The 21,550-nt window shown below is 43.5% G+C and overlaps 1 protein-coding gene and 1 long non-coding RNA gene across 4 annotated transcripts in view; both read right to left on the bottom strand.

Annotated features, from left to right (window-relative positions):
- The window catches only part of LOC139540274 (receptor-type tyrosine-protein phosphatase beta-like), a 43,318-nt gene extending 41,436 nt beyond the window's left edge, over positions 1-1,882 (bottom strand). For both annotated transcript variants that reach the window (XM_071343981.1, XM_071343982.1), the window contains exons 1-2: positions 1,734-1,882; positions 708-1,112 (exon numbers count right to left, since the gene is read on the bottom strand). In XM_071343981.1, the coding sequence (XP_071200082.1) occupies positions 708-1,112; positions 1,734-1,785 (457 nt within the window). In that variant the 5' untranslated portion in view covers positions 1,786-1,882. The remainder of the gene's footprint in view (positions 1-707; positions 1,113-1,733) is intronic.
- A 155-nt stretch (positions 1,883-2,037) lies between these two features.
- Positions 2,038-15,538, bottom strand: LOC139540279 (uncharacterized). Of its 2 annotated transcripts, none has more exons than XR_011668147.1 (3): positions 15,303-15,538; positions 5,063-5,174; positions 2,038-4,968 (listed from the first exon to the last, which is right to left on the bottom strand). It is a non-coding gene; the product is annotated as an uncharacterized lncRNA (long non-coding RNA). The 2 variants fall into 2 exon arrangements; XR_011668148.1 differs by having other exon boundaries at positions 15,307-15,535.
- Positions 15,539-21,550: the final 6,012 nt, after the last annotated feature.

Below are 21,550 nucleotides of genomic sequence, written 5' to 3'. Positions count from 1 at the left end.
CACTCTCCCCTATTGGTTTCATGCATGGTTGTAATAACAGGTGGCCTGAATAAACTTTGTCTAAATAAACATTAAACAATACCAGTTACATTGTGGCATGTATTTTTCATCAAATGGGACATTGAGAAACACTCATATGTCCCCCGAATGGCCATATTGTCACAGGAAGAACATTGACGTTCTTCCTGACTGAGTGGGCTGATAGAACTTGACAACCATGTGCAGGGAAGTCAGTATCAAGAGTGTCATCCTCTGCCTTTCCTCATGCACTCACACCAAACCAATGTCAGACAAGTCCAAAATTGACATGGTGTGGAGTAATTTAGCTATGGATTTTGTCTGTGTGATTATTCTGTTTTCCCTGGTTTAAAATTACCATCGGTTAAATTACTGTAAAGAAAAACTTGGTAATTTAAGTCATATTGGGTTTGTTGGGCCCATAGAGATAGGATACTATTCTGTGATTGGGCCTTATCATTTTACAAGATTATGTTTTCTTATCAAACTTCAGTGGAGGAAATATTAAATAGCCATACAGTTCTAGGCTACTATTACTGGTAATGTATGTAAGGTAGTAAATAACTGTGACTATGAGGCTATAAACATTTCAAATAGCCGAAATAAATACATAAATAATTCGCTGAATGCAAACGAACGTAGCTAAACACAGAGGGCATAGCCCGGTAATTCCTCGAAAGACCACTCACCTTTACGCGAGCATAAATGTGTCATCACCTGTCCTCCTCCTGAGTCGACTTCTTCGTGCTTTGTCCAGTTGGAATACCTCGGATCTCCTCTAATCACAACGCGTGTACCTTGTTTCTTCAGGTACATGGGCTTCTCCGCTAACCCGAAAGTCCCTTGTTTGTCGTAACATTTCCAGGCATGTGCGCTGTCACAGTTGATGATTGAGACCAGGCGAGCGTGCATAGGTATCGCATTGCTCGTGTTGGCCCAGAGACACTTCGATGATTGCGTGTGATGTAACTTCATATCGTTCGTCCATTCCCATTGTTGATAGGGACTGGCGACATTGCATTTTCCAAGGATGACGGTCGATTTGTGGGTAGACATGCACAGTTTCTTTGGTGTGTGCACAATAAGGAAACTGTCTAAATGGAAGATGCAAATTGAAGGTGAATTAATGGTGTGGAGACTAACAATCATTGAAAGACTGAAGAACTAATGTTCCAAAAACGAATTAAGAGCCACATTATTATTATTTTGAAAGCAGGTTAGTAATGTCATTTTTTTAAATGCATAAATCCAAACATTTCTCAAATAGCTACCGCCTAAAAAAGGCTACATGTTTACGCAAGGAATTTTCTTTAGGTGTTGCTAAATAAAACTGGTGAAAGTAATTTGTTATTGACGTAATTTATTATTAATTAATAATCCACATCTCAAACCTACAGGGTGAATTTAAATTGTATTTATTATATTAGGCTACCTGTAAAATAGTATACGATGGTCAATATAAAATGAAATACATATTTTCTTTGCCAAAGAATGAACTATTTATTGTTACAGTGAGAGACTACTTTGATCATAATATTTGAAATTACCTCAATCAAACATTCTTTCACTGACTGTCTTCCCTGTATAGATAAGGATTAACTAACGTTTCCGTTGTTAAATATCTTCAGGCCTACGCACAAGAAAGTTGTTATTACTCTAATAATAAGCAAGTAAATTAACCGACATCTTCACATTTTAAAAATTTGTCTACTTACTTGACGAAGTACATCGAAAAAGTATAAATATAAGGAAAAACAAAGTATCCATTTTAGTCTACAACTCGTAATGGTTTGACTCGTCCGATAGATTCAGATGAGCTGAGGCGTCAAAGGGAAGTGACCTTCTGGGGAGGAAAAAGTCAGTGACTTGCGTTTCCTTCTATTCAACTGTTTCATAGTAAAGTAACCTTCAGCACTGGACATTGACAGGGAAATGCTGTTTTATCGGAAATTCCAAAGAGCATCGCAGATGTTCAACTGTTCAGATAGAAGGCAAACAAATGCAATGAGGGGACACCGGTTTATCAAATCAATTCACATTTTATTGGTTGCATAGAGATACAGGGCTTTCAGAAAGTATTCACACCCCTTGACTTTTTCCATATTCTGCGGTGTTACAAAGTAGGATTAAAATTGATTTAATTCACACTTTTTGTCAACAATCTACACAAAATACTGTACATTGTCAAAGTGGAAGAAAAATTAAAATGTTTGTAATTAAAAAATAAATAAAAATAAACACTAATATATCTTGATGAGATAAGTATTCAAACCAGAGTCAATATATGTTACAATCACTTTTGGCAGCGATTACAGCAGTAAGTCTTCCTGAGTAAATCTCTAAGAGCTTTCCGAACCTGGATTGTGAAACATTTGCCCACTTTTCAGAATTGTTCAAGCTCTGTCAAATTGGTCGTTGATCATTCCTAGACAACCATTTTCAGGTCTCGCCATAGATTTTCAAGCAGATTTAAGTCAAAACTGTAACTTGGCCACTAAGGAACATTCACTGTCATCTTGGTAAGCAACTCGAATGTAGATTTGGCCTTGTGTTTTAGGTTATTGTCTTGCTGAAAGGTGAATTCATCTCCCAGTGTCTGGTGGAAAGCACTGAACCAGGTTTAAAGCTAGGATTTTGCCTGAGCTTAGCTCCATCCCGTTTATTTTTATCCTGAAAAACTCCCCAGTCTTTAACGATTACAAGCATACCCATAACTGTCACACCCTGATCTGTTTCACCTGTCCTTGTTATTGTCTCCACCCCCTCCAGGTGTCGCTTATTTTCCCCGGTGTATTTATCCCTGTGTTTCCTGTCTCTCTGTGCCAGTTTGTCTTGTCAACCAGTGTGTTTTTTCCCGTGCTCCTGCTTTTTCTTATCTCTCTTTTGCTAGTCCTCCCGGTTTTGACTCTTGCCTCCCCTGACTCTGAACCCTTCTGCCTGACCATACTGCCTGCCCTGACCTGGAGCCTGCCTGCCACTCTGTACCTCCTGGACTCTGACCTTGTTATGATCTTTTGCCTGTCCACGACCGTTCTCTTGCCTGCCCCTTGGCTACTAATACATATCAGAGACTCGAATCATCTGCCTCTCGTGTCTGCATCTGGGTCTCGCCCTGTGCCCTTATAATAACATGATGCAGCCACCACTATGCTTGAAAATATGGAGAGTGGTACAGTAATGTGTTTTATTGGGTTTGCCAACATAACACTTTGTATTCAGGACCAAAAGTACATTTCTTTGCCTTTGAAATATTTTTTCTTTTGTACAGGCTTCCTTCTTTTCACTCAGTCAGTTAGTTTTGTGGAGTAACTACAATGTTGTTGATCCATCCTCAGTTTTCTCCTATCACACCCATTAATCTATGTAACTGTTTTAAAGTCACCGTTGGCCTCATGGTGAAGTCCCTGAGCGGTTTCCTTCCTCTACTGCAACTGAGTGAGGAAATACGCCTGTATCTTTGTAATGACTAAATCCAAAGTGTAATAACTTCACCATGCTCAAAGGGATATTCAGTGTCTGCTTTTTTTAATTTTTACCCATCTACCAATAGGTGCCCTTGTGAGGCATTGGAAAACCTCCGTGGTCTTTGTGGTTGAGTCTGTGTTAAAAATGCACTGCTCACTGAGGGACCCTACAGATAATAGTATGTGTGGGGTACAGAGATGAGGTGGTAATTCAATAATCATGTTAAACACTATTGCACACAGAGTGAGTTCTTACAACTTATTATGACTTGCATATTTTTACTCCTGAACTTATTTAGGCTTGCCAAAAAGGGGTTGAATACTTATTGACTCAAGACACTTTGTACTTTGTGTGTAGACCATTTACAAAAAATGTTGCTGTAATCAATTTTAAATTCAGTCTAACACAACAAAATGTGGAAAACGTCAAGGAGTGTGCAGGTGCAGCGAAATGCTTATGTTTTTAGCTCCAACAGTGCATTAATACAGTGGCAATTTTAGCATGTAAATTCTGGTGGGGCAAACTAAAAAAAAGAAAAATGGGATGCATGTCAGCAAAGCCACTACACAACACTAAACAATCCATTAATTGCACTATAATGGTGACAAACGGTGCCCACAAACTGCTAGGGCCTACATGAAGCTGTCCCAACAGCAGTCCCAACACCTGACTAATGCTACACCTGGCTATCAGCGGGGCCTTGTCTGGCAGCGAAAACAGTTCATTCAGCCTCATTTACTGCCTTTAAAAAAAAAACATAGCTGATATGGCTGACTTGCTTAAACAAATGTGGTTTCTAATGACAATTGAGATGTACAAACTATGGCATAAGGGGACGACGAGTGGATAAGAGGCAAACCGTAATTTAGATTAAGACCGTAATGAGTGAGCTAGAATGGATGTAGTCAATAACTATTTGTTCAGTACTTTTGAAATGTACAGCGGCAGAATTCAGAACATGGGCCGTTCTTACAGTATTCTCCCTGTACACCAAGTCAGAACTGTAGGATAAATAAAGTGGGCATATAAGCAGATAATGAAAGCTCTTACAATATTCAACGATTACATTTCTCTAAAACAGACTATAGGCTACATGTGCACCACCAAGTCAGAACAGTAGGCGAAATTAGGAGGGGTAAATGGACCAAGTTATTAGGGTGAGGCACATGGGTTACTAATAGCTTACTACACAACATACACTTAGTATTACTGTCTTAGGTACAGTATACATGTAACAAGTGCGCTGAGAGTCAGAAAGCAAGTTCAGGGAGTGGGTGTTTTAATAAATAAATTAAACAATAAACACGTAACACAAACAACGCACCGACATGAAAACAGTGTCAATAACACCTGAGGAAAGAACCAAGGGAGTGACAGATATAGGGAAGATAATCAAGGAGATTATGAAGTCCAGGTGAGTGTCATGAGGCGCAGGTGCGCAAGACGATGGTGACAGGTGTGCGGGATAATCAGCAGCCTGATGACCTAGAGGCCGGAGAGGGAGTATACGTGACAATACATATCTCCCTGGCATATTACATAATTTATGCAGCAGCATACAAGACATGTTTGGACTCACCTTGTTGTGCTGACTTGAACAGGAAGGTGGCGCGGCGGTCCTTTGTGGGAAAATTTTGTCATCAAATCTGTCATTCTCTGGATTTATGGAGCTTTCAAGACAACTGAGAAATCTGAAAAAAAACAAGGTTTAATCATGATGAGGTCAGCAATTTCAGAATCCGGAATATAAACATACTGAGCAAAAAAATAAACGCAACATGTAAAGTGTTGGTCCCATGTTTCAAGAGCTGAAATTAAAGATCCCAGAAAGCTTCCATATGCACAAAAAGCTTATTTCTCTAAAATGTTGTGCGCAAATTTGTTTACATCACTGTTAGTGAGCATTTCTCCTTTACCAAGATAACCCATCCACCTGATAGGTGTGGCATTTTAAGAAGCTGTTTAAACAGCATGATCATTACATAGGGGCACCTTGTGCTGGGGGACAATAAAATAACACTCTAAAATTTGCAGTTTTGTCACACAACACAATGCCACAGATGTCTCAAGTTTTGAGGGAGTGTGCAATTGACATGCTGACTGTAGGAATGTCCACCAGTGCTGCTGCCAGAGAATTTAATTGAATCATAAATCGCCTCCGACATTTTAGAGAATTTGGCAGTACACCCAACTGGCATCACAACCGCAGACCACGTATAACCACACCAGCCCAGGACCTCCATGTAACGTATACGCAGGGAGTCAGGAAACAGGTGAAGAAGGTGAGTTTAATAATCATCATCATCATCATCATGAAGCTAATACAAGACAGGAGAAGCATACTGAACGTAACCAAAACCAATACTGCCTGATGACTGAGGCTTACTGAGGGATATATGAAGGGAGAGTAATCAGGGTGGTGATGAAGTCCAGGTGTGCTTAACGATGGGGAGCAGGTGTGCCCATATGATGGCTGCCAGGTGTAATGTGGGTTAGTAGACCGGCGACGTCGAGAGCCGGAGTGGGGGAGCGGGAGTAGACTTGACACTCCACAGCCGGCTTCTTCACCTGCGGGATCGTCTGAAACCAGCCACCCAGACATCTGATGAATTTCACCTGCTCTTTCCACATTTAAATGCCTTTGAACGGGGTATGGTAGAAGGTGCCAGACGCACTGGTTTGTGTCAAGAACTGTAACGCTGCTGGGTATGGTCCAACACCCAAAGGACATCCAGCCAACCTGACACAACTGTGGGAAGGATTGGAGGCCAGCATCCCTGACAAATTGAGGCTGTTCTGAGGTCAAAAAAGGGAGGCGCAACTCAATATTAGGAATGTGCTCCTAATGTTTGGTATACTCAGTGTATAAACTCAGCAAAAAAAGAAACGTCCTCTCACTGTCAACTGCGTTTATTTTCAGCAAACTTAACGTGTAAATATTTGTATGAACATAACAAGATTCAACAACTGAGACATAAACTGAACAAGTTCCACAGACATGTGACTAACAGAAATGGAATAATGTGTCCCTGAACAAAGGGTGTGTCAAAATCAAAAGCAACAGTCAGTATTTGGTGTGGCCATCAGCTGCATTAAGTACTGCAGTGCATCTCCTCCTCATGGACTGCACCAGATTTGCCAGTTTTTGCTGTGAGATGTTACCCCACTCTTCCACCAAGGCACCTGCAAGTTCCCAGACATTTCTGGGGGGAATGGCCCAAGCCCTCACCCTCCAATCCAACAGGTCCCAGATGTGCTCAATGAGATTGAGATCCGGGCTCTTCGCTGGCCATGGCAGAACACTGACATTCCTGTCTTGCAGGAAATCACGCACAGAACGAGCAGTATGGCTGGTGGCATTGTCATGCTGGAGGGTCATGTCAGGATGAGACTGCAGGAAGGGTACCACATGAGGGAGGAGTATGTCTTCCCTGTAACGCACAGCGTTGAGATTGCCTGAATGACAACAAGCGCAGTCCGATGATGCTGTGACACACCGTCCCAAACCATGACGGACCCTCCACCTCCAAATCGATCCCGCTCCAGAGTACAGGCCTCGGTGTAACGCTCATTCCTTCGACGATAAACACGAATCCGACCATCACCCCTGGAGAGACAACACTGCGACTCGTCAGAGAAGAGCACTTTTTGCCAGTCCTGTCTGGTCCAGCGACAGTGGGTTTGTGCCCATAGGCGACGTTGTTGCCAGTGATGTCTGGTGAGGACCTGCCTTACAACAGCCCTACAAGCACTCAGTCCAGCCTCTCTCAGCCTATTGCGGACAGTCTGAGCACTGATGGAGGAATTTGTGCGTTTCTGGTGTAACTCGGGCAGTTGTTGTTGCCATCCTGTACCTGTCCCACAGGTGTGATGTTCAGATGTACCGATCCTGTGGAGGTGTTGTTACACGTGATCTGCCACAGCGAGGACAATCAGCTGTCCGTCCTGTAGCACTGTCTTAGGCGTCTCACAGTACGGACATTTATTGCAATTTATTGCCTTGGCCACATCTGCAGTCCTCATGCCTCCTTGCAGCATGCCTAAGGCACGTTCACGCAGATGAGCAGGGACCCTGGGCATCTTTCTTTTGGAGTTTTTCAGAGTCAGTAGAAAGGCCTCTTCAGTGTCCTAAGTTTTCATAACTGTGACCTTAACTGCCTACCGTCTGTAAGCTGTTATTGTCTTAACGACCGCTCCACAGGTGCATGTTCATTAATTGTTAAAGGTTCATTGAACAAGCATGGGAAACAGTGTTTAAACCCTTTACAATGAAGATCTGTGAAGTTATTTGGATTTTTACGAATTATCTTTGAAAGACAGGGTCCTGAAAAAGGGACGTTTCTTTTTTTCCTGAGTTTATTCTCCAAACACCGGCTTCGAGGGCATTATCACTTTTATACAAAGGGTTACCAACATATTCAAATAATGATTGACATATTTTCATTAAAAACGTTATTTAGATGAATATATTCATACTATTTTATCCTTGCACAAATCGAAGGTTGCTAGAGACGCGACCCAGTTATTGTCTTTTAGTTCTGTATCTATGGACGCGACCCAGTCGTTCAGTCTTTTAGTTCTGTATCTATGGACGCGACCCAGTTGTTCGTTCTAAGTGTTCAATCACGATAATGGCTGGCTACGTTCTTATCTCTTGCTTGCTAGCCAGCCAACTACGGCTAATTTACAGTCACGTCAAAAATTGCAGCCAGAATAACAGAAAAGTAGCTGCATTTGCATTTGTTAAAGCTGTTTTCTAGTGACAATTATTTGGATACATTTATAACAATGAGCTAATGAGGCACGATTTCGCCTGGCATAGAAAATGTGCTCACTTATCAGGACCCTGTTGTTCAGAGGAGCTAGTTAACAACACAGCTACAGTAACACAATCACTACAAACTGAAGCTGGAAAGACTGCAAATTAGCTGCGTTTCAATGTACATTATTTCAATATATATATTTTTTAAATATATATATCCATAAAAATGATGCCAGCTGATTCATGATTTCGACTGGCTGAGAAATGCTGCCTGCCTGTCAGTCTGTCTGTCTCGTCCCGACTCTCGAACACGTTCATTACTATGGGACAGCAGGAGATCGAATTTCAATATTGAAACAATGTTGCAAACGTCGGAGAGACAGAGAACAAGGTTTAAACAATTCTCAGCTGTTGAAAATGAAATGTTAGTCTAAAAGAAATGAGATAATGTGAGATAATGTCTAGAATCTAGATGCTTTTTATAGTGGAGATCAAGTTTATAAATTGCCTGGCTGTGCTGATGAGACAGTGGATTGCTCAGTCAGATGGAACAGATTTAAATATGTATTTTAATGTCATAGATTTAACCGATGGTAACTTGTGGAATAGACACCGGCTGGAATGCGGTTTTAACCAATCGGCATTCAGGATTAGACCGACCCGTTGTATATTTTTTGTTAAACCCTGAGTTGAATTGAAATAATACCTGTTAATGACTTCACAAATGCTATATAGGCCTAAATAGTATCATTGATGATATAGTGTATGACTTACATTTCATTTGCTTTGTTAAACCTACCCTTTGGAATGACTTCGATAGCAACTGTGAATCAAATCAAATCAAATCAAATCAAATTTTATTAGTCACATACACATGGTTAGCAGATGTTAATGCGAGTGTAGCGAAATGCTTGTGCTTCTAGTTCCGACAATGCAGTAATAACCAACGGTAATCTAACCTAACAATTCCACACTACTACCTTACACACACACACAAGTGTAAAGGGATAAAGAATATGTACATAAAGATATATGAATGAGTGGTGGTACAGAACGGCATGGCAGATGCAGTAGATGGTATAGAGTACGGTATATACATATGAGATGAGTACTGTAGGGTATGTAAACATAAAGTGGCATAGTTTAAAGTGGCTAGTGGTACATGTATTGCATAAAGATGGCAAGATGCAGTAGATGATATAGAGTACAGTATATATACATATGAGATGGGTAATGTAGGGTATGTAAACATTGTATTAAGTGGCATTGCTTAAAGTGGCTAGTGGTACATTTTTACATAATTTCCATCAATTCCCATTTTTAAAGTGGCTGGAGTTGAGTCAGTATGTTGGCAGCGGCCGCTAAATGTTAGTGGTGGCTGTTTAACAGTCTGATGGCCTTGAGATAGAAGCTGTTTTTCAGTCTCTCGGTCCCTGCTTTGATGCACCTGTACTGACCTCGCCTTCTGGATGATAGCGGGGTGAACAGGCAGTGGCTTGGGTGGTTGTTGTCCTTGATGATCTTTATGGCCTTCCTGTGACATCGGGTGGTGTAGGTGTCCTGGAGGGCAGGTAGTTTGCCCCTGGTGATGCGTTCTGCAGACCTCACTACCCTCTGGAGAGCCTTACGGTTGTGGGCGGAGCAGTTGCCGTACCAGGCGGTGATACAGCCCGACAGGATGCTCTCGATTGTGCATCTGTAGAAGTTTGTGAGTGCTTTTGGTGACAAGCCGAATTTCTTCAGCCTCCTGAGGTTGAAGAGGCGCTGCTCAACGTCAACAAAAATTACCGCCCCGTAATCTATTTGCTTATTAAGTGGAGATCTCTCAATAATCATTCTCACGTTAACACATTGGTAGTAGTCAGTGACAAATGTCAAAGCTAACTAGGGCTGGGCTTGGTTTAAATCCTGGATGGGAGACCAAAGGGATAGCTGTAGCTAGATCAACTCTCCAGTAGGAGGTGCTGCCCAACCTATAGTTTTTTTCTGCTAGTGGATATAACATTGAAAATCTCACGTTGTCTAAGGTAACTGAGCTAAACGACTACCGCCCCGTAGCACTCACTTCCGTCATCATGAAGTGCTTTGAGAGACTAGTCAAGGACCATATCACCTCCACCCTACCTGACACCCTAGACCCAGTCCAATTTGCTTACCGACCCGATAGGTCCACAGACGACGCAATCGCAAACACACTGCACACTGCCCTAACCCATCTGGACAAGAGGAATACCTATGTGAGAATGCTGTTCATCGACTACAGCTCAGCATTTAACACCATAGTACCCTCCAAACTCGTCATCAAGCTCGAGACCCTGGGTCTCGACCCTGCCCTGTGCAACTGGGTACTGGACTTCCTGACGGGCCGCCCCCAGGTGGTGAGGGTAGGTAACAACATCTCCACCCTGCTGATCCTCAACACTGGGGCCCCACAACGGTGTGTTCTGAGCCCTCTCCTGTACTCCCTGTTCACCCATGACTGCGTGGCAATGCACGCCTCCAACTCAATCATCAAGTTTGCAGACGACACTACAGTGGTAGGCTTGATTACCAACAACGACGAGGCAGCTTATAGGGAGGAGGTCAGGGCCCTCGGAGTGTGGTGTCAGGAAAATAACCTCACACTCAACGTCAACAAAACAAAGGAGATCGTGGACTTCAGGAAACAGCAGAGGGAGCAGCCCCCTATCCACATCAACGGGACAGTAGTGGAGAAGGTAGTAAGTTTTATGTTCCTCGGCGTACACATCACAGACAAATTGAATTGGTCCACCCACACAGATAGCGTGGTGAAGAAGGCGCAGCAGCCTCAGGAGGCTGAAGAAATGTGGCTTGTCACCAAAAGCACTCACAAACTTTTACAGATGCACAATCGAGGGCATCCTGTCGGGCTGTATCACCGCCTGGTACGGCAACTGCTCTGCCCACAACCATAAGGCTCTCCATAGGGTAGTGAGGTCTGCACAACGCATCACCGGGGGCAAACTACCTGCCCTCCAGGACACCTACACCACCCGATGTCACAGGAAGGCCATAAAGATCATCAAGGACAACAACCACCCGAGCCACTGCCTGTTCACCCCGCTATCATCCAGAAGGCGAGGTCAGTACAGGTGCATCAGAAGCTTTTTCAGTCTCTCGGTCCCTGCTTTATCTCAAGGCCATCAGACTGTTAAACAGCCACCACTAATATTGACTGGCTGCTGCCAACATACTGACTCAACTCCAGCCACTATAATAATGGAAAAATTGATGTAATAAATGTATCACTAGCCACTTTAAACAATGCCACTTAATATAATGTTTACACACCATACATTACTCATCTCACATGTATATACTGTACTCTATACCATCTACTGCATCTTGCCTATGCCGTTCTGTACCATCACTCATTCATATATTTTTATGTACATATTCTTCATCCCTTTACACTTGTGTGTATAAGGTAGTTGTTGTGAAATTGTTAGGTTAGATTACTCGTTGGTTATTACTGCATTGTCAGAACTAGAAGCACAAGCATTTCGCTACACTCGCATTAACATCTGCTAACCATGTGTATGTAACAAATAAGATTTGATTTGTTTCAAAGGTGCAAATTCAACATATTTTATACAAGGTTTGACTATGTTGAAAATTGGTTACCATGACATAATCCTGTGGTTGAACATTCACCCTCAAAACAACACTTGATGACCTTTTTCAAATCCAATGTATTTTCCAATCACAATAGTTTGACAAATTACATTGAAACAATGTTGATTCAACCAGTTTGTGCCCAGTGAGTCATGGCTTCACAGACTTGAATCATGCCAGCCCTCCACACAAACACATATTACCATTGGCCTTGAGCCTCAAAATACAAGGCAGTTGCAACATTGGCAAGGTATCTGTATGAGTGAGAACACCAATCTGCATAAAGATGATGGCACCCATGGTTTTAGGGCCATCGGAAGGCATAAGTTAGTAAGTCAAATGCTTCCATATTTTGTTGACATGCATGTCATGAAATAATTGATGTTGAAAAGGTAATAGAGAACGGAATGGATTGGAGAGTGAAAGAGAGAGAGGGAAGCTCAGAATAAGGGCTACAACACTTCTGGGTCAACAGAGAATTGGGGCCTTCGCTCAGGCTCAGCTCTTTTTTCCTGCTCTTATCTCCAGCAGGAGTGGGTCCTTCGTGGGATAGCGCCCTAAAACAACCCTGACCTCCCCGTCTCGTCCCTTTCCCCTGTGGAACACTCTACCTCCTCCCTAACATCCTGTGCTAGTCTGGGGATAGTGGAGGGGAGGAGGAGAAGGATGAGGAGCGGGTGAGCTCTCTCTTTCTCTCTGAGCAGGACATCTCCTCCACCCTTCTTCCACATCCTCCTGTCAGCCTCCACCCACCGTACTTTCAACCTTGACATGTCATTGACACATGAAGCCCTAACCTGTTCTGGACCTTGGCTCATTGACACAGCAACAAATGTTGATAGAAAGCCCACGGTTGTTGAGTTTTTTGGATCTAATTTTCAGAGAACTAATAAGTGAACAGTTAGTTTGTTGCCAATGCTAAATTAATATAGGAGAAACACTGATACTGCTCTATCTGAACTGAACAGCAACAACCCACAGACACCCAGCACTGCAGTGGTGACTTCTGCATTGATATTGTCTTCCAGCCTGACGCGACCCACGTGACTCACAGCACAGGGAGAGCTGCGACACACTATACTGCAAAGGAGGCTGTTTGTTAATGCAATGTTCGCTCAGAAATTGAGAGACGGGTTTGATTGGTTCTCTCAAATGAGACCTCTCATCGTTTGGATTTGAAAATCCAACCATTGTAATGGAAGGGGGTAGCGCTCAGGGGCTGTGTGTGTGGGTTGAGTGAGAAAGACACAGAGGAGACGCAACCAGTAAAAGCACAGCCCCCTTCATTATTAACGTATTGTGCCAACAATATCAAAGAGCTATTTCAGACTCTGAAGTCAGGAGGACTTCAAGAATTAGGTGTTAGCCAGACTAACTGTCCTCTGCTTTACAAACGGAAATCATCTGCTTTTGATACAATTTAAAAAAAAGAAACTAAGGCTGTCACTCCACTACAACAACCTCCACAAACCAACCACACAACAAAAACAGCATACAAAGAGACCCTCTGGCTGTTGTACACAAAGACAGCTTCTAATGTTTCAGAGAACTATGGTCGGTCATAATTTCAAACTGAAAATCTTTACTATTACCATCTCACTCACACTCTGGACCTGCATTGCATTGCCCATCTATTTGTTTGTCTTTGATTTTGTTTCCACATTTTGTTACGTTACAGCCTCATTCTATAATGGAGGAAATAGTCCCCCCCCCCCCCCTTCATAAATCTACACAATACACCATGATGACAAGCAAAAACTGTTTTTTAGAAATGTTTGCAATTTTTTGTTGTTGAAATATTACATAAGACCCTTTACATAAGACCCTTTTCAGTACTTTGTTGAAGCACCTTTGGCAGCGATTACAGCCTTGAGTCTTGTTGGGTATGACGCTACAAGCTTGGCACACCTGTATTTGGGGAGTTTCTCCCATTCTTCTTTGCAGATCCTCTCAAGCTTTGTCAGTTTGGATGGGGTGGTCACTGCACAGCTATTTTTAGGTCTCTCCAGAGATGTTCGATCGGGTTCAAGTCCTGGTTCTGGCTGGGCCACCCAATGACAATCAGAGATTTGTCCCGAAGCCACTCATGTGTTGTCTTGAGGTCCTGAGCCCCCTGCAGCAGGTTTTCAACAAGAATCTTTCTGTACTTAGCTCCGTTCATCTTTCCCTCGATCCTGAATAGTTTCCCAATTCCTGCCGCTGAAAAACATCCCCACAGCATGATGCTGCCACCATCATGCTTCACCATAGGGATGGTGCCAGGTTTCCTCCAGATGTGACACCTGGCATTCAGACCAAAGAGTTAAATCTTGGTTTCATCCGACCGGAGAATCTTGTTTCTCATGGTCTGAGTCTTTAGGTGTCTTCTTTTGGCAAACACCAAGCAGGCTGTCATATGCCTTTTACTGTGGAGTGGTTTCCGTCTGACCACTCTACCAAAAAGGCCTGATTTGGTGTAGTGCTGCAGAGATGGTTGTCCTTCTGGAAGTTTCTCCTATCTCCACAGAGGAACTCTGGAGCTCTGTCAGTTGGACTCCAATCAAGGTGTAGAAACATCTCAAGGATTAGCAATGGAAACAGGATGCACCTGAGCTCAATTTCAAGACTGAATACCTATGTAAATGAGGTATTTCTGTTTTTTTATTTGTTATAAATTTGCAAAGTAAAAAAACAAACTGTTTTTGCTTTGTCATTACCTGCTATTGTGTGTAGAAAAAAATTATTGAATCCATTTTAGAATAAGGCTGTAATGTAACAAAATATGGAAAAAGTCAAGGGGTCTGAATACTTTCCGAATGTACTGTAAATGTGTGTCCTCTCCTCCCCTTTCCAGTATGTCCTGGTTGGGTCCCTAAAGTCCTCTTATGGTTTCTTGCTCATCCCTGTGTCTCATCTCTTTGTCCAGACCGACACCACAACACCACCCTGGCAGGTATTCAGCTCAGTTTAGTCCAGTGTTTCCCAACCCTGGTCCTCCAGTACCTCCTCCAACAGAACACATTTTCATGGTAGCCCTGGACAAACACACCTCAATCAACCTATTGAGGGCTTGATGATTAGTTGACAAGTTGAATCAGGTGTGCTTGTCCAGGGTTCCAATAAAAATGGGTACCGTTGGGGGTACTGGAGGACCAGGGTTGGAAAACACAGGTTTAGTCGACCACGACGTACTGTTAATGGACAGTGATTTAGGCTGTAGTACTAGTTTCAATAGAGGGATGACAGTACAGAAACAGAGAGAATGCTGTATGATAGCAAACCTTGACTCAAGATGATGCGTCTGTAAGATCCTCTATCCACTTAATCAGTGCAACATACTGCAAAGGGAGAAGCACCCCCCCCCCCCCAAAAAAAAAAATCTGACTTAAAAATCTGAAATATATTTTCAAATGATTTCCAAAAGTCAGATAAAGCAACATACCTACTTCTTGAAGCATGTCTTGATACAGTGGCTAGGGTGAGGTGTATGCTGGTCTCTCCAGGTCTTCTCCCTGTTGACCCATCGTGTTCCATCTGGGAGCTGAGAGGTCAGAGAGACTGTGGCAGACCCGGTCCCACAGGGCCAGATAAATGGAGGGAGAGGGTGGAGGGTGTTGGTGCACTCCCATGCTTAGCCAGGGCGGTCCCTGGGTGCCCCCCTCCTCTCTCTCTCTCAGCCCCCCTTCTCCTTCCCTCTCGCTTTCTCTTTTTCCTACCTCCCTTTCCCTCTATCTTTTGTACCCAGCCTTGCCAGTCTGTTCCTGCCCCTCTAGTGCCAAGGTCTAGAGATAAGGCTGGACAATAGCGTGCCGTTCCAGTGCCCAGAATGGTGCAAAATATAAAGAAAATCATTCGGATTAATATGGTGTTCTTAGGCTTTTATACTGTTCAGTGTTGAAGCGTGAGTAAAACTACTACTCATCTTACCTCGGGCCCTTCACCACACACTCTCTGCACAAAATGGATGGATGGGAAGATTTAGTACCATTTCGTGCAGAGAGTGAGCTTGTACACTTAACCCCACTAAAAACAAGCCTGCTGCTAATTGGTGAAGAGGAAGTTCCACCCTCTACAGGAAGACATGCTGTGTAACCCTGGTCTGTCTACATAGACCCCAGAGCTCTGGTCTCTGGACACATGAACCCCCTGATCTCTAGACCCAAGCACAGAGAAAAAAGACCCAGACGGACAGAGAACCCAGACTACACTGTTCAAGTTGTGTCTACAGTTTCCCAACTAGGTCCTCACGCCCCATGTGTTGCACGTGTTAAGTACCAGCACTAGGCTCGTGAGGGAAGCTTTAATACTCAGTGGACTAGTTAAACAAGGTTTCACCAGGTGTGCTAGTATCATTTGTTCTATTCACCCAGTGATACCTGGTGATATACACAAAGTGGATGGGATGGGAAACACTGGAACCACCATCCACATACAATGTTATGGCAGTCCAATAAGAAAACTGTCTGCAGCTGTCTAATTACATACGTTTTTCAGGCCAAACAGGGCACTGTGGTTGGACAAAACCGTCTCTTATCACTCCATGTTATTTCAACGAGTCCTCCTGAACTTGTGGAAAAGACAACTCATCATGTCCCGTGCGTTAACCTTGACTTCTACCTTTTCCTACTTTCAGTCTTTCAGTCCGGTCCAGGCAGGGTTTGGCTGCTAACGCTAGCAGCTCAGGAAGTCTCCAGTTCCTCTGCAATTTGCCATTTCCTGGTTCAATCAGAGCCTGGCGACCTTGAGCACACGCCCACACCCTGACCTGCGACCCCTTTCGAAGGGTTGGAGAGAAACGGATGAGCCAAACAAATTGTGCCTTAGTTCTAATGATATTGTGTACATTGTGAAGTACTTAACATGTTGTCACTGCTGAGGAGCCGCTGAGGTGTACAGCATTACTAGAGATCTGGGAATACAACTTGATTACTTGTCGATAAAACATGCCAGGCATTCTCTGGTGGTAGAAGGAAGAGCGAGGGGACTAGGAAAGAGGAGGTGACGTAGCTCCTCTGACCATCTAGAGTGCTGACTGAGTCTTAAGCACACCTTATATCCTGGTATCCTGGTCAGGAAACAAGCTGACACGAACTCCTTTCACAGCCTTTCGCCTCCAGCCTTTTATAATCAGGCAGAGTTGCCCTAGCATGTCTAGGGGTCCTGATAACATCTTTGTTAGTCTGCAGGACATTCCTGGGTCCATCCCAACAGGCCAAAGTGGCTTCCACATCTTGACCCTGTGCAGATGAAGGAAAAGAGGGGGACGAGGGGAAAGGAATACAGTTTCAATAATTGATGGGCCCATCATATCAGTAGGGCCTGGTCTCTCTGGTCTCTGTTAGCATGCAAAGACAGAGAGGTGAACCACGGACAATTTATTGGAAAGAAATATTATTGCATGCAACAATAATCAGGAAGATAATAATTATACTGTAACCCGGTAAACATTCTCTCTACTGTACTCTCAGATTGATAACATATCTAATGTTATAACCTGTTATAAGGGGTTACACCAGGCTAGGTCCGTACAGGGAAATGGGCCTGCCCAGCTTTAGTGTTTGATGCTCAAAAGTCATCCCTGACTGGACACAGTTACAAGGACATACAACCATTTATGGACATCACTCGTCCAACTATTCAGGAAACTCATCACCCTCTGAGGTAGGGAAGGAATGTAATTGGCATTTCATGAGTGTAATGAATGATTTAACTCCCTTTACAGTAAATGGGCAACAATCGTTCCTCCCAACGTCCAGATATTACACAATACCACCCCCATCGACAGCTTTAGTGGAATACAACTGCAGTGACAGAAATGACCACAAGGTGTCCCATTTTCACGATGTACACCAAATGTGTCAGTTATTTGTTCATAGCAATTTGAGATCCAGAGCAACTGTGAGGTTTTAAGTGTGGTGGGTGGCATTAGCTGCTGTAACATCACTTGACCACGAAGCAGATGAAGACTAGGTTCTGAAGCCATCAACGGGCTGTTGCTCTGTCCTCGCTAATGTTCCAGAAAACTAAGCATGATCCTTTGGACAACATGGCTGACCTCGTTCCGTCTAATATCTACTTCCCATGCGCTTAGGTTTAGATTTGACTTAGGACTGTTTCACGAGCTTGCTTGGAGGGAGCTTCACACATAAAGCCTCTTGTCAAACATCTACCTGACACTCAGCCTTCTATAGTGTGAAGTCAAGGAGGAAACTGCATCAACAACTGGAATGAATGATATTTATAGCCATGGGAGGAGCATGGTGCATTGAGGAGTCACTCTTTTAAGGGTGTTGCTTTGCTAGTGCACTACTTGCCCCGTTGATATACTGGACGTTGGTAAGAACTATCCTAGGTGCTGAAGAGCTCCAAGTAGCTCTTTGCCTCCATCAGTATTTGAGCTGTCTCTCACCACACACTTCTTTGAGAAACAAGGCCTGCAATAAGAGTGGAGGTTTTTAATACACCACGAGATGGCGGTAATCTACATGACACAGTAGCCCACAGTTACACATAGTGGTATTTTGGTAATAACAATACAACGTGCGCTCGTCCTCCCTACTCTGCTTTTTGCCCACATCTGTCTATTGAATGAACTTCGTCATGACGCGTAGTGGTACGAATGTCGCTCTATTCTAGCCAGCCAAGACATCGCAAAGTAACCAAGAGAGAATAAGTCAAAAACTAGTTTTACAACTGCAAGGTGTTCTTTGAAGAACATTTCTGGTTATGGATATTATGTGTTTTCTTGTAATTATGCTTACCTTCCTGCTTGGAATGTCTGACTCCGCGGGCACAGAATGGACCGCGGTTCTTAAATGACGCCGACACGGACTGAATCAACGCATATGGACTTTTTTTCCCCCCTTTGTATTTGTGAAGACGATGGCATCGGTCTTGCGGAGTTGCCCTCAAATCTGAGCGTATTTACTGCTGTAAGAAATTGTATAAGATACTGGTAACTTGTTTTAACCACTTCTCAACATAAGCTATACTTGGCACAACATGTACCCATCCCCCACTATACCCCCACACTTTGTACCCTATTAAGTAACCACAGACCCACACACTCAACCCTCCCCCATGAATAGGGCCTGTGAAAACAAACGCACATGCAGGATGCCTTTGGATGTGACTAGGACAAAGAACTGTGTGAAAAGCCAATGAAATGTCGACATCAGGCCGAACAGGACTACCCACGACCCAGATCGACCAATCGGAAGGCCAGACGACAAGATCAACCTACTTTGCTTGTTGCCTATATAATCTGCATGTACTGTTTAGAGGGCTCTCTTTTCCGACGATTCCATACGAATCAGACAGAAGGGGGCCGTGTGCACGATGTACTAAGATATTTTTACATGTAATTAAACGGCCTTATTATACAAATATCCACCTCGTCCTATGTCTCCACTTGATCTCCTGTCTCCAGTAAACGTTTTACTAACAGAAACTTGGTAGCAGAGGATGGTTAAGACACCTTTGAATTCGGTCCATAGAAATTGATCAGACAGGAGACGGGTGGGAGAAAGATTCCAGAAGGAGAGGTGACCTGTCCGAAGGAGATCAAGGTTCAACTCACCCAGGAAACTGATCAAAGAGCTCGAAACTATAAGGTAAGCAGATGCCTGTTTAATCAAAATCTGTATATTGTATTATAGCCAATATCTAAATTGTGATCAGGATTACTGGGGTGAGTGTGAATTGTTGTTAAATTTATGTGGAATTGTTTAGAATCTAAGGCATGGTGTAAAGATATCTAAGTATTAATAGGTCAAAGACTTGTTCACACAGTCTGGCACTAGTCGATATTTGATCGACTAGATGTACAGTGAAGAATAAGCTTTAAAAGGACTCACATAGTCGGGCCATAAGTGAAAGTCGACCACTAGGGGTTACCGTGAAGGATCCACAAAAATAAAAATAAAAACAGACCGGGGTTCAGCCGGCCTCCTCCACCACTTCAAGACCAAGTCCCACGCCATCACCTAAGCTCTCCAATCTAGTACAGATAATAAATATAAAAGACATCTCAGATAGTGAACAATTGGGGACTGAAACTGGTTATGAGGAAAGGGAGAATATGTGGTTGGCCTACAAAACACTTAATAGAAAGGACTGTGTCGTATGTGGACATGCCAGACCTATTCTGGCTGCTCACCCATTTGCCCTAAGTAATGGAGAAGGTTGGATGTGTATATTGGAAAGTTTAAGCCAAATTCAACCTTGTGTAAAACTCTGAGTTTTGTGTTCCCAGAAGTCCCTCCCCAGAAGGTACCGTGGGGAGTTAAGGCATATGGAGGATATTACAGCTGTATCACTGGTACAGGTAGGGGTATAGACTATGGGAGGCTCCCTACTACTACCTGCATCACTAATGCCACTATTAACTAGAGGTGTTGCTGATGTATGGTGGATGTGTGGACCTGCCAGGCGGTTGACCCCATTTTTGAAAGGAAATTGTCGTTGCACATGTGTTTTGGCCAGTCTGATACCACCATTGCCTATTATTGAGGTTATAGCTAACCAACTTCTGGGAGCTGCACATGACACAGAGACTCGGTACCAATCCAGGAGACGGCAGAACCGTGACGCTCCTTGGTCCGAGGGTACAGATAACATGCACACCAACCTGTTGGGGTCCCAATAGGGGTCCCCCACGAATACCAGACATCAAACAGGAATGATGGCCTGTGGCATTTATTGCCCATTTTTGGCCCAGCTATTGTTGATGCTAAGCAGAATGCCTGGATCAATTATATCTACTATAATCAACAATGATTTGTTAATTACACCCACACAGTACTTACGGGGATGGCTGAACGATTGGATGCTACCTCTCAAACCAGTAGACAAAATAGACTAGAACTGGACATGATTCTGGCCAACCAGGGAGGTGTATGTAAAATGATTGGAGAACAGTGTTGCACGTTTGTCCCTAAACAATACTAGTCCGGATGGGAGCATTTCAAAAGTTCTGAGTGGGTTGGCAAGGTTATCAGTGGAGATGAAGGGTCTTGCAGGTGTGGAGGAGAGTGGACTGTTCTCTGGCTGGGAGGTTGGTTTGGTAAGTATACTACAATGATGGTTACTGGATTTCTGACTCTAGTTGTTGTTTTTCTTATGCTCATGTGCTGTGCTGCCTGTATCATACCTTGTTTGAAGAAGTCTGTTACAGATGTGGCAAGGAGGCTGATACGGAATCAAGCTTTCGCAGGAGAGTGGGCCTGACAGAGGAGGACCCTTGGTTTGCTGTAGTGGAGGTTGTCGAATGAATAAAAAGTGATGTTTGTCCTCCCTGTTGTGAAGGTTTGAAGTTCCCGGGTGGCGACGAGCCCACCTGGTACAGGTTGTATAGAGGGATGGACCTGAGGGTTTAACATTTTCTCGTTTTTTGGTTAATAATGTGGGATTTTGGACTCAACAAGGCTTTGAGGCGGTCCATGGACAATTGGCAGCTACATCCCTGATGGCATTTCAAAATAGAATCGCGGTGGATATGTTATTGGCAGAACGGGGGGGGTCTGTGCCATGTTTGGTGAGCAGTGTTGTACTTTCATTCCCAACAACACAGCTACGGATGGGAGTCTGACTGTAGCATTGGAGGGACTTCGTACCCTTAATGGTAAGATGAAACAGCATTCTGGAGTGGACACTTCTATGTGGGACTCATGGATGGATGCTTTTGGTAAA

Source organism: Salvelinus alpinus, chromosome 15, assembly GCF_045679555.1.
Source record: "Salvelinus alpinus chromosome 15, SLU_Salpinus.1, whole genome shotgun sequence".
NCBI classification, from domain to species: Eukaryota; Metazoa; Chordata; class Actinopteri; order Salmoniformes; family Salmonidae; genus Salvelinus; species Salvelinus alpinus.
This window is presented reverse-complemented; position numbering and strand designations above follow the sequence as displayed.